General features: G+C 41.1%; 1 protein-coding gene across 2 annotated transcripts; it reads left to right on the top strand.

The window, feature by feature from the left end:
• Window positions 1-814: 814 nt before the first annotated feature.
• On the top strand, window positions 815-13,860 carry LOC113010417 (nuclear receptor ROR-beta-like). Of its 2 annotated transcripts, XM_026149437.2 has the most exons (10): window positions 815-1,269; window positions 7,826-7,911; window positions 8,023-8,164; window positions 8,844-9,368; window positions 10,401-10,522; window positions 10,985-11,117; window positions 11,609-11,716; window positions 12,432-12,542; window positions 13,053-13,165; window positions 13,251-13,860. In XM_026149437.2, the coding sequence occupies exons 1-10, from the start codon at window positions 1,263-1,265 to the stop codon at window positions 13,410-13,412; spliced, it is 1,509 nt and encodes a 502-aa protein (XP_026005222.1). In that variant the 5' UTR covers window positions 815-1,262; the 3' UTR covers window positions 13,413-13,860. The 2 variants fall into 2 exon arrangements, with proteins under 2 accessions (XP_026005222.1, XP_026005221.1); XM_026149436.2 differs by lacking the exon at window positions 815-1,269 and having other exon boundaries at window positions 7,804-7,911.

Genomic DNA, 13,860 nt, shown 5'->3' with positions numbered 1-13,860 from the left:
ACAAAGTCTATCAGTCCTTGTCACAATAATCTAAATCCACTTTACCCCTCTGTCCCCCCCCCCCCTCCCCCCCTCTCTTTGAGGAGAAAGGTCGCTCATAAATGTTCAGGAATGGGACGAGAACTGCAAAAGGTGACATAAGCACAGAGGCTGAATAGAAGAGGCATTGTACAATTAGGAAAAGTTGAGTCAGTGGAGAAATAGCGCGATTTTATTCATGCTTTAAACCGTGAAACCAATATTTGAGGAGCTGGAGTCACTTACTTTATTCTTCAATGAGCACCCAACTGATTATTAGTTTATCAGCTTGAATGTCAAGCTTGTTTCCAGGAGAAATATTCATTTTGAGCCTTTCATTTTTGCATTTCATTGAGGCCACATTTCCATACACCATTAATGCAAACCTGGAAAATATGCAACAAATGGTGTGTGTGTGTAGGGGGGGAGTACTCTCTGGTAAACAACAGCCTTTTGATAGCATCATGACGCTTGTTTACATCTTCAGCAAGAGCCTGATTAGACAGGTATTAAATTTACATTGATTTATAGGTCCCAACCTGTGCTGTTACAGTAAATTATGTCTTAAATGAGGGGAAACAGTGTGTTAAAGCAGAACTGACTGCAGGTTTAATTGCCTTCCTTTTCCCTGCTGGATGGTAATAATATTTATTTCTCACACTATAACTGTGTGCTGTCAGGAGTCGGGGTGGGGGGGAAACAACTAGTGAATCAAACGCCAAGCCACCTTAAACGCGCTCCCGACTGCGCGTCCCCGCGAGAGCTGAGAGAGGAGCTGTCGGCAGTGAGATCATGTGAGAGTCCACGCTTGGAGAAAGTAGGTTAGCAGGGTAGACTGAGAGGAAAGCAGGCGGAGAAGTCACAGAGGCAAAAAGGGGGGGTCCGAGCACCGCTCTTCCACCGTGGGACTATTCTGTCAAGAAGAAGGAGGAAAAAAAAAAGTTGATCCAAATCTATTCACCAGTGCGCGGAGACAGTTACGATGCGAACCAAAGCGACTTCGTACACTCTTTTATTTTCCCCGGACTTTACCGAGCGATAAAAAAGAAGAGTTTCGGATAGCTTTTTTTTCTTTCCCCTGCCGTGGTTTGCGAAAGCTGCCTGCAGCTGGGACGAAGTTAATATTTACAGAGTAAATTGACTCTGGCTCCAGCGCCGTATTCCCCTCTCTCCCCACTGTCACTTACAGTAAACCCATGTAGTCCAGTCTTCGTCGTTCTTTCCAGAAATAAGAAAACACCAAAATGAGAGGTAAGTTTACTTTTTTTTTTTTAAATGTCACAATAAATGCGTGTGTTTTTTGGGGGTGAACTTTGTATTTTGTGGTTATGTACGGGCTGGAACAGCCACATGTGTGCACACAGGGATTTAGGAGTGCGCCTGTTTTCCTCTCAGTTCGCGTTAATCCCTCATGACTGGATTATAGGCGCACAGAGCTGCACGCCAAACGCTAAAGGACGCAGCGCTGGAGGCATGGCGTTCACTCGTGACAAATGCTAAATGTTATACATGTTTACTTTTCTTTCTTTCTTTTTTCCTATGCATCTGCTTATTATGATAACATCAGACCAAGTCCTAAATGCACACATGCGCATTTGTGCTTTGTAACTTGTGCAGTGACAGACCTTACAAACCTACCTTTTTAAATAAATAAATAAGAAAACTTAGAAGTGTGAGCGCGATCTCACCTGAGACTCCTGTAAATTTTGCCAGGGCGTCCATGTTGGGGTTATGCAATGAGGAGAGGGAGGGGCGTGGAAGGAGGATGTTGTTAACCAAAACTAGAATTATGTAATCGAGATGTTATTTGACCTTATCAGGTGTCTAATCGGCTAAACTAAAGCTTAAATAGGCCACATTTAGCAATAATCACGCAATCGAACATCATAATAATTATAAATTAAGACATAATCTTGAATTTGTAAACTTATAACCATATATTTTGTTAATATTTCCATATATTTGAAAAATAAAAGAGCCCTTCAAATGCGCGTGTTTTCGTGGGGGGGTTTTTTTTTTTTTTTTTTGCAGCTGATGTTACAACACGGATCTGAGCAGCAGTTTGTGTAGTTGTGTTATTGTTGTGATGCGGTGGCTGTGGCAGCATGGCCGACTGTGTGAGTCTACAGAGGGAGACGGACCTGGCTGTTCCACTGACCTAGTTATGTCACCCAACGTTATACAGCACACACAGCGGAAGGAGGGGAAGCGGCTCCGGGAAGCGTCGTGCCGCCCGGACGTGCGGCTTCATGTGCGATTACAGGCTCGATGTTCACGGTGTCGCTCCCTGACACAGGCTGAACTTGAACTTGGCCTGGGAAGAGGGCAGCTCCAAGTGATAAAGGGAAGGGGCTTTTATAATGAAATACTAAAGATAGATACGATTTCACATGAAATCAAACTAGTCCTCAGATTTGCAAAAAATGCAAATCACTTTCATATGAAATCTTTTTACTTGTTGGAAAGAGGCAGCATATAAGACAACCCCCTCCAATTACAGCGGTTTTAAAGAGGCTGATAGTGTTCTGATGGTTGGATCTGTTTGTTTGGCAATTTGGGAGTTTTGGCCAGAGCAAGGATTACTATCTATCATGTACAGGAAAGGAGATTACCTGCAAGGAGTTTGGGGGTTTTTTGGCAGGGGAAGAAAGATCTTTTTTTTTCTCTTGTACTTAAAAGATAGAGAGGTGGGGAGGTAGGGAAGGGGGGTATCTGGTGGAGGGAGTTTCCCTTTCTGGCAGGATATTCAAATGTAAACAATCCACAGCCCTTTCTTAGTTGGCTGCACTCAAAATGTAGTTTAGTCACACAACCTGTCGTGTCCTCACTGGAAAAGCACATCAGCATTTTTTGCTATTTTATCCCATCTTGAATCGTTTTGATTTCAGAGTGTTGAGTCATTCCAAATGTTTAGGCATGCAGATGGGCTCTGGCCTGTTGTGATGTCTGGGCTTCTGACACTTCCCCTCGTTTGCTGCACTAGACAGCACTTCTACAAAATGTGTTCCACTTATTTATAACCTAGCAGACAGTGAAAGATCACAAGACTCGTGTCATAAGCTGACAGCCAGTGTAGGAAGTCCGTGACTTTCTTAGCTCTGTTCTAATCTCTCCCAAGTGGGGCCTCAACTTGGGCCTCCACTTGCTTGTTTTTGCATCTTTTTAAATAAAGTAAGCTAAATGCACGGGTGGCCAGATTGTATATGTTAATTTAATGCATGCTGCAGTCTCAAGTTCTTGTGTTTTAAGTTGTATTATTCTAAGAGAGTTAATAAATATAAATATATATCAGAGATATAATTGAGCACCAGTGTTGGTCAAGTTACTTGAAAAAAGTAATCAGTAATTAATTACTGATTACTCCCCCCAAAAAGTAATCCCGTTACTTTACTGATTACTTATTTTCAAAAGTAATTAATTACTTAGTTACTTAGTTACTTTTTAAAAACACGATTTACAACCTGAAGAGGTGATAAAGTGATAGATCTTTCAGCCCAATTCTACTTTTTCTACATAATCCATCATACAAAATGTAATCAAATGGAAAAGTCTCTTTTTTTAACTTGTTTTATCAGTTTTAATCTTTTAACTTTATGCATCAAGCAAAACATTTAATTATATGCAACATTCTCTGACTTGAATAAATTAGTTTAACATTTAAACCTATTTTCTACACATTCCAGCACATAAAATAAAATATTTTTTGTGTTTTCACTCACTCTTTCAAACAGATGCAAGTAAAACACAGCAGAAAATAAATAAAGTCAAAGACTCAGCGGTCCTTTTGCTCTATTTTCACCTGTAAAGCAGGAGCAGGGTAGGCGGAGGGTTACCCTGGTGTAGGTGTGCTGCGGTCAGTTGAAGAATCCGCGCGAGTGTCTCTGTGAGTTTCCCATCACGTCGTAGCTACTCGGTGCTTGCTCGGAAGTTTAGGGGTTTTTTTCGCTGTAAAAAGAAGTTTTCTTCCCACGCACAGCGGACACTAATGTTTTTGTCACTTTTTATGGAATCAAACTCAAAGTAAGGTCAGTACTTCCACACTTTAAACGCTGCACGCTCATACTCTCTCCCGCACTCGATATATTATCCATTGTTGATCTGCACACAGCTGCTGTCACCAACGTCGCACTCGCTTACGTCACTGTCGTGAGACATTCTCGCAAAAAAAAATCACGGTTTTAGTAACGCAGTAACGCAGCGTTCCTACGGGAAAGTAACGGTAATCTAATTACCGATTTTGCAATAGTAATCCCTTACTTTACTCGTTACTTGAAAAAAGTAATCAGATTACAGTAACGCGTTACAAGTAACGCGTTACTGCCCATCTCTGTTGAGCACATAGGTTGTTTAAGACGGTTCCAATGTAATGTAGTTCCAATGCAACAAGGAACAGTCACAGTGGACTGTTGTTATACAGCTCTGTGAAACACTGTAAGCCTACACCCAATTAGAAAGCATGATACAACAAGCACTTCAGTGTTTCCAGTATGTACAGTATAGAGCTCCAGCACAAGGCCTCCACCTTTTGTTGAAGGTATTTTCTGCCAGTCATTATGAGTAGGTAGCAAAGAATTAAAGGCACGCCGCCTTTTATAAAGACTAGGATCAATCTTAGTGTATCACTTGTTATTTTAACCCTTTTAATAAACCGACACAAACAAATTGTCCTCCTTATAATTTAGTTTTTATGATTATATCATCGAGAAGTGGCATGTGTGCGTGTGTTCTTGCACATATGTCTCAGGGAACATGTGGAAGGTAAAAATTCAGCTTTCTCTTTTATTAAGCTACTGACACACTGACATACTGACCATTTGACCCATAAGGCAGGTGGCTCCTGGGTGAATTACTGACTGTTTGTTCCTCGTTAGATGCAGAGAAGTGAACTGCTGGAAGCTCAAAGTCAGTGATTTTATTTCCTGTTTCTGTCTTTGCCTCTCCATACCCCACCCCTAGTGAATTAGCCTCTTTAGAGATAACAAGGTTACACATTTAGCTGCCTGATAAACACTGTGAGGCCAACGTGTTTGCCTGAACCGTTAAAGAGCCTGTTCCCTGTTTATTTTGTGCAAAAGGTTTGGGTGCGCCAAAGTCCTACAGACGAAACACCTGCCGTACTCAAACAATACTCTGCGTTTGCCATTTGCGTCATTTCTCATCATTTGTTACTAAGTTAATGTGTCACCCAGTAATAAAGCTACAGGATATATGAGCTATGTTAGCGAGAAGAAGAACTACCTTGATCCTTTTGGAGAGCTGGCTGTCTGAAGAGTGCTAAAGGTCACATACTTCAGACTAGTTTTCAGGGTTAAAGGTACATGTTTGGGTTTTTTTGCAGTTTAGTGTGGCCACTGTTGCTGTGTCGCTATCAGCATTTCAAGCAGCTGAATTTTTATCAGGTAGTTAGCTAACAGCAATAATTCTGTAAAGAGCCAAATATCTGACATCTGAATATCCCTTAATCACTAAAGGCACAAAAGTCTGCAAAAATTAGGACAAAATGGCTTCTAATACATGTATGGGCTTCATAGTCTTTAATAATGGTTAAAATAATACTTTTACAGTGTTGGTCCAAAATCTAAATGCGTCAATTTGAGGGGGCATTTTTCACCATCCTATCACTAGTGGTGTTTTTACGTCAAACATTAACCAGCCAATCAGAAGAAAGTTAACCGGTAATTAAAATAGCTGCTATTTGAAAATCTATTTTGCCACTGACTGCTTCTTTTTTAAGGCATACCTCTTAATTTTCTGTATAGATTTTGTTTTCTATCTAATCAGTTTAACTGCATGGCTGTTCCTTATTCAGAGCGACTTTAAAACAGGGGAACAGAGTAGATGCATCTGTTTCTGTCTCTGGTTTTTCTTGGATGTCTGCACAGATTCAGAAAAGAGGCCCATGAAAGTATGTATGTGTGGTTGTAGCAACAGGGGTGGCTGGCTGGGCATCTGTGTTATTCTGGCTCTCAGCACAGGACAGGAATAGAAGCAGAAGCTCAATGTCAAAGACCTGGGAGAGGAGTGGGGGCTGAATAACTGACATTCAAGTTCAGAAATGGTATGGTTTGCATGGACAGCAGCCAGGGACAGGAAGAGAGGGCAGTCACAGTTCTAGCAAATGTAGTTTATCTTTAATATAAAAGCAAGGTGAAGCCCTAATTAATCTATACAGAAGTAGGAGAAAACTGTGAAGGCCTGTGTTGGATATTAGGTAATGTGCAGTTTGTCTAGGCCTGCTATCGTTGCCTTTCTTGTTAAATTTGGCTGTTATGTAACCAAGCCAGTTTGCTAATGCAGGCCACAAGCCTTCAGGGAAATGTTTTATGGTGAAGTCTGAGCATTGTTCAGCTCCACCTTAAAACTGCTCCGCAGCGCCGGGATCGCGCTCGCCTCCCTCTCCCCCTGCAGTGGGAAAGTGTGTCAGTAGGACAGACCGTCCACATGGGCTGACAGGCTACATCGCCCGAGTGACGTATGACTCAGCCAATACCAAGAAGCTGCTAATGCAGCTCAGCCAGTGGGAGAAAGAGAGGCTGAGCAGGGCGGGTTGTCAGTGTTGCTAGAGTGAGCGTGCTGAATGAGTGTTGTTAGGAATGCTCACAGACAGGAGTTATATAATCGTGAGATGAGGGAGGGGTGGAGGGGAACCTGAGAGAAAGAGAAGAAGGAAGGGAGGGAGGGAGGGTGATATTTTTCCATTGCATGTCTGCAGCTGCCTTGATCAGTTGGAGTATTTCAGTCAACAGTTTTAGAGAAGAGACAGCCGACTGTGTCATTAGAAAAAGAAGTGGAAAGTTGTGTTTTCCAGTACCTAAGAGTGCAACAATTCCTTCTCAATCCCTAAGTGCTTTTCCATACGTGATCCTCGTGGCACAAAGGGTGATTTTGTAAATCAATCTAGGATAGTACAGGCAGAAAACCTCTGCTGTAACTATCATATGATATAGAGCTTGTCGTCTCTACCGCGACCTAAAGAGAACGAGTCTTTGTGTATGTGTCATATGTGCAAGTGTCATGTGATTTCATATGTGGTTGTGAACTCTGTTGCCTCATGGGGGCCATTTACAGGGCGCAGACAAACACAGTTTATGGCAAGTTCTCATATACACTGTGTGCTAATTGCGGGACGGTTTGTTTATGGGGTTGTTGACATTAAACAAATAATCGATGCCAGTGCTACATAGTGGAGATCACTCAGTGGACTAATTACAAGATGTGTTTTTGAGTGGTCTGGGTCAACGTCAAAATACGGTAATAATTTCTTACCAATACCAATGAAAAGGCCTGAGGTGCATTGTTTTCAGTTAATCATATGGTGTACCGAGCAGTTTACAACACAAAGAAGTTCAGAGATCAGAAGGCGTAAAAGTGGTGCGTTTGGGAGAGAAATCGGGATAGCGTGGTCTAAAGGCTAAATTTGTGCCTGGCTCAGGGAACAGAGATGTAGGAATAGCTTTAATTGTATTAAGCTGATTGAATTTGGGAGTGAAACTAAAACTTTTCCAGATTTTGAACAGTTGTAGGGCTGTGTGGACAACAGATGTTGGACTCCTTATTTAGGAGAAAGGAAAGCCAGCGCAAAACAGCATTTCTTTGCCAAATATGGACTTGTATGAAACTATTTTTGCAAGTCTTACTAAATATTTTTCTTCCTGTTTTTGTGTTGTGTGTTTGGATGTTAAAGCCAAAGTATGACTGAATATGTAGTCTGAAAGCCTAATGTGAAGCACGGCTTTCCTCTTAATTTTGAGACACATTAAGGAGCAGTTTTCTGACCTCTCCTCCATGTTTCTTTTCATCAATGCAGCTCAGATCGAGGTCATCCCCTGTAAGATCTGCGGGGACAAGTCCTCAGGAATCCACTACGGAGTCATCACCTGTGAAGGCTGCAAGGTGAGCCCAGAGTAACGCCTTGGTATCAAATCTCACTTTAACCGAGCTGTTTTATCGAACGTTTGCATCTCATTCGCAGTGTCTGTATTTTGTCTTCTTGTGTGTGTTTAGGGTTTCTTCCGTCGCAGCCAGCAGAACAATGCCATGTACTCTTGTTCCCGTCAGAGGAACTGCCTGATTGACCGAACCAACCGTAACCGCTGCCAGCACTGCCGCCTACAGAAATGTCTGGCTTTGGGCATGAGCCGAGATGGTAAAAAACAAAATACACGCAAAAACCATGCACTTTATCCACCTTACCAACTTCCTCAGTCTTTAAACTTTTAACAGTTATCACAACCTATTTGGTTAATCTGAGACTTGCTTAAATAAGGGAAGTAAAGAGATATGTGTGTATTCAGTGACACGTAAGGCGTGTGGGTGTCATCGGTTTCAAAGCTGATGCCAGAGGAATTTGAAGACCTCACCAGTAAAGATCGAGATCAGCTGTTGTAAGAGGGTTGGTCACATATAGACCTGTTCTGTGGGCTGCAGAAAGAAGACAAATATTATGTGTCTGCTACCCAGGGCTGGGTAATACAGTGCTCATATATAGAAATAGGGGATTCAAAGTGAGGTAAGATATCCTACAATTAGACTGAGGAAGAAATGTTTACACAAGCTCTTGAATTAACCTAAAAAAAAATTTGAAAGTGCAATATCCTTTTATCTTTTCAGCAGAACTTTATTTAAGCTTTTATATTTGCTATTTTATATTATACTTATTTTATTCTGTGGAATGAATGGGTTGAACTCCATTTTCACTGTGCAGCAACATAAAATAATCTTTATCTGTATCTTAGCTTAAACGTGACAGTCAATCACATACTGTACATTTAATAAATAAAATGTATTTGTTTGTCTACTATAATGAAAGTATTTCTGTTTTGCAGCGGTGAAGTTTGGCCGTATGTCAAAGAAGCAGCGCGACAGCCTCTACGCTGAGGTTCAGAAGCACCAGAAGTCCCAAGAGTGTGTGGGGTCTGGAAGCGGGGGCTCTGCCACTCTGTCCTTACCCAGGGAAGATGGAGTCTGTGGCAGCGGTGGGGAAGATGGCGAAGAGGGTTTGAGCAGGTCCTACAGCAGCGGCGGCTCCAGCTCCACCCTCAGTGACCTGGATGACATCGCCGCGCTGCCTGATCTGTTTGACCTGCCGTTGACACCCGAGGAGGCCAGCGAATACTGCAGCCTGGAGCTGCTCGGAGGCGGAGGAGCCAGTGCCGGGAACACCTCCAACTCATCGTCTTCTTCTTCCACTTCCTCGTCTATGTCCAATCAGAATTCCCCACAGCAGACCATGCTGGATGGCGCGGACAGTAATGGCATCCAGCTCCTGCACTCTCACACACATTCGCTTCTGGGACACACACATGCACTGCTGGACCAGCTGCCTGATGACTGCTCAATAACAGACCTTGGTGAGTGCTTAATATAATAAACAACAAAAAAAAAGTTCTTGTTCTTCACCCGTAAACCCGTGTGTACAGGAGTACCTCAAAATGTCAAATAGCGGTGGCTGATGTGTAACAGGACTTTATTTGACAGGATATAATAAAAGAGAAGAGTGATTTAGAAGTCCGTATTTTCCTAGTGCATGCTTTTCATGCAACGTTAATATTTCTTTCAGCCGTTTGACATAGTCACTCTTAATGGTTCGTGAAGCTTATGACTGATTCTGGTTAAGCAAAGCAGAGTCAGTCTGGATCATTATTTCAAGTAAAATATGCAGGCTTTGCTTTGAGAATTTACAGTGAAATGCTAAAAGTATTTCTTTGTCAACAAGCAAAAGGGTTGAGCAATAAGTATAATATACTACATGAAAAAAGAGTTAACAGCAAAAAAAGAAATCATATTCAATTCAAGGACAAGGACATGGTTCATCAAAAGGTTGATTTAATAAAAGGAATCTGAGTCATACATGCTAAATCTAAAAGCAAAGAACGTTGGCAAGTGTTATAAAGAACACAAAAAAATAATAATAGTCAAACTATATAGTACATCATCTCTCCAAAAACGGCAACAGATGAAGGGATGGGTGTGTTTCGGGTCTCTGGAGATCTTGAGCGTGAACACATTTCACTTTACAGGTGTTGCAACAACAGACTGTGAGGAATTAAATGGGGTTTTGGTTTTTGAACTTTTAAATCAACCAAAAAAACCACTTGTGAATAATAAATGCAGGAGGTGGTAAAATGACAAACGGCTGTGGAAATAAGGTGAGGAAATGAGCCATTAACACTCCTGTCAGGGTCAGTCAGCAGTAATAGCAGAGTGGTGCAAAGCATCTAGTAATTCAAGGTCACACGGCCATGGTCTGTAGATGTGTAAACAATACCAGTGTTACACTGTAACTCTGCTGAGCTCAATGCTGTCTTTCCAAAGCGCAAAATCGGTGCTACCGCAAATAAACAGCACTGATTGTGTGTGTATATACCTGTTTTGTCTTACAGAGCACATCACTCAGAGTATTGTTAAGTCGCACTTGGAAACGTGTCAGTACAGCGCCGAAGATATGAAGAGATTCAACTATGTACAATATACACCTGAAGAAATGCGTACTTTTCAGAACAAGGTAAATAATCCGCACGTGCCCTCCTGAGGATCATAAGGAAAAGGAAAAAAAGACCTAAACCAAGAAGACTGATCCTATTAGTGAGCATGGGTTATATAGTCAAAGCATGATGGAGCTTATTCTTCAGTGGCATACACCTCCAGTCCTCATCTAAAACTCACAGTAAGCCACACTATTGCTTGGCATGTTCTTAACCATGAACATCCATATTGTGGTTTTTTGAGTCAGTCGGAAAATTAGAAAGACACATGTGTCCATAAGATGTACTGTAATATGCAAGTTTTTCTATACTTAACAGAAAAACAAAACTATTTACATCTATATTAATATTTGGGCATCAATGATCGTATTTCTTTTTAATGGGAGGCTAGGCATCAGGATGCTGTCCATCACATTATCATTGTGACATTGATGAACTTTTAGAACTTAAATCTCTTCTTTCTTGCACACTTTGCTTTTCAGTCTGCTGAGTGGATGTGGCAGCAGTGTGCACACCACATTACCAACGCAATCCAATACGTTGTGGAGTTTGCCAAACGTATTGCAGGCTTCATGGATCTGTGTCAGAACGATCAGATCATTTTGCTGAAAGCAGGTTAGTGCACAGTCTATGAAAGCGCAAATACTCTGTTCACTGAGTTTGTTCTTCGTAAGTAAACAAAGGCTGAAACTTGCTAACTGTGATTCCTTCTGCTTTGTTTTTTTTTGTCTCCAACTCTACCTTTGCCTTTTGTTTTAACTACCCGTTCGTTTGTTTGAATAAACTATACGCTCCTGATCTGAACACTGTACCGAACACATCAAATTGCGCAATCCTGGTGGGAAAAAAACCCAAAACATAATTTTATGTTACCTGAATACCTGCATATATCTGACAATGCATTTCTGTAAATGTTTTGAACTTTTTAAAACACTTTAAAACTGTTCAAAAATGTCTTATATATGCCGTCCTTCAATCTGGGTCAAAATTGCTTACATCTTGTTGTTTGTTTTGTACGTGTTGGAGTATCTTGGGCTTTTTCTATCCTCCCCTCCTTCTTTCTTCTGTCTCCATCTTTTTTGCTCTATCTGTGGCTCCGTTTTTAGGTTGCCTGGAGGTCCTCCTTATACGTATGTGCCAAGCGTTCAACAGCAGCAACAACACCATTTTCTTCAATGGAAAATTTGCTTCAGCTCAGTTCTTCAAAGCACTAGGTGAGTATCAGAGCATTAAAAACAATACAATAAATGTCGGAAATATCACATTTCTTTTTCTTTATGCAAGGTTTATAATCAAACATCTGTTCTAAATGCAATATGCAAATCTACCATTAGTGCATTCAAAACTGCCAGTGATCCCACTGTAAGAAATACAGCCAACACCTCTATACCTGTTACCTAAACCCTACATTGATCAACACAAATCATTATTATAAATGACATAACAGTCATAAATGTCACTGTAATGCTTTTTCGCTAAGATAGTTATTTCTCTTTTATTCTTATCAGCAGCAGTTCGTCACAACGAGAACAGATATTAACGTTAATTAGGGCTAATTGAAACCCTGCAGATGGATTTTCCAGTTTTTGCCTCATTTTTGCCTCTGCGATATCACCGGTGCGCTCTAACAGAAGAAAAATCAGCTTTAAAAACATTTAAACTCATTTAAAGGAATGCTGCTCAGGTCTCATTTTAAAAGACAGATTGGTCAGTGGGGAAGGATTTTCCCTTTTCTTAAATACTTCTAAGAAATCAGATACACAGTAATCTGAGTAAGAAAGCAGCTCATTTAACTGTTATGAAATTTCCAAATCAGGAAGAGAGACCGAGATCTTCAATCTCTATGCATGTCCTGTTTCTCTAAGCAGTGCTACCTTTATGATTATTATTTCTGACAATTAACTTATCAAACACAATGCATGTGTGCAGGCTGTGATGATCTCGTCAGTGCAGTGTTTGACCTGGGGAAAGGACTCTGCCGTCTACAGCTGTCCGACGACGAGATGGCTCTCTTTAGCGCTGCTGTCCTTCTAACGCCGGGTGATTATCTTTCATGCACATCTCCTTGTCGCTCATACACACTTATAAAAGCAAACAAGCTTGAGAAGAGCTACACATTTGACTGCAAAATAATAGTGATAATCAGAAAACGGGTTACACTTACATTCATGTATTAGTTTTGCTTTAGATGTTTATTCTAAATGCAATACTGATTATTAAGCTAACTTGCAGTAAAAAACCTTAATTTGGTTTCATGCATCCGTGTATCAGCTTCAGCATCACATTTGTGGGTTGCTCGGATGACAAAAGCGTAGATCAGTTTCATGACATAATTGCATAAATGAAGCTTTAATCTACCTTATTTATCGTTTCCTGGGGATATATACAGTATCAGGCTGGGAGAGAAGGTGTAGAAATCCTGACACTTGATGTTTCTATTCGATTGGATGGTGTCAGCTAGCCCTTACATCTCTATCAAGGCTTTCGTTTAAAATCTCATCTTTAGAACCTACACTGTAGGTGGCTAATATCTAAATGTCATCTCTGTAGACCGACCCTGGCTGACAGAAGGGCAGAAGGTTCAGAAACTCCAGGAGAAAGTCTATCTGGCTCTGCAGCACAGTCTACAAAAGAGTGGCGCATCTGACGAGAAACTGGACAATGTAAGGTTAAGCAAACGTTGCCCTTTTTAAACACGCACAGTTACGCATTCACATGTTTACCCTTGTATTTTTTTCATCCCCACAGATGCTGTCCAGGCTGCCTGTAATGAAGTCCATCTGTAACCTCCACATTGATAAACTGGAGTTTTTCCGTTTGGTCCACCCAGAGACAGCCTACAGTTTCCCACCACTGTACCGGGAAGTGTTTGGCAGCGAGATATCTCTGCCGGACTCCACTGACAGCTAGACAGGCAGTTAGGCAAAAGACAGAGAGAAAGAGAGAGAAAGTGCATTAAGATGTAGGGAAGCAAAAAAAAAAAAAAAGAGAGAGAGACAGAGAAGGGTAAGGATTTTTAAGATCCACAACCAGCAGTTAAGAGACAATCCAGGACTTTAAATTTTCCGTCTCCCATGATCCCAAAGTAGTCCTCCACTTTCCCAGCAGGCAAAAGCACCTTACACTACAGACCACACATGCTCACGGTCCTCTGCATATTGTAGCATTGACAACACACATATGGGTGTAGTAGTAATAATAATAATGATAATAATACCACAGCAGCCCACTAAGCATGTAACAGCTGCAAGCTCTAACACATGTTCAGCATGTGATCCACTGCGGATCACCCAACCATTTATGAATGTACCTCATCAATAAGCACAAAAAAAAAAAAAAAAAAAAAAAAAATCAATAA

The sequence above is a fragment of the Astatotilapia calliptera genome, chromosome 18 (assembly GCF_964374335.1).
Source record: "Astatotilapia calliptera chromosome 18, fAstCal68.1, whole genome shotgun sequence".
NCBI lineage: Eukaryota > Metazoa > Chordata > Actinopteri > Cichliformes > Cichlidae > Astatotilapia > Astatotilapia calliptera.
Note: the sequence above shows the minus strand (reverse complement) of the source record. Positions and strands in the feature narration are given on the sequence as shown.

Excerpts from the sequence above, each read along its gene's own strand:
- LOC113010417 (XM_026149436.2), top strand. The coding sequence starts at position 7,804 with ATGTTTCTTTTCATCAATGCAGCTCAGATCGAGGTCATCCCCTGTAAG. Across the intron at positions 11,717-12,431 it reads TCAGTTCTTCAAAGCACTAG|GCTGTGATGATCTCGTCAGT; the intron begins GTGAGTATCAGA and ends GCATGTGTGCAG. Across the intron at positions 12,543-13,052 it reads TGCTGTCCTTCTAACGCCGG|ACCGACCCTGGCTGACAGAA; the intron begins GTGATTATCTTT and ends TCATCTCTGTAG.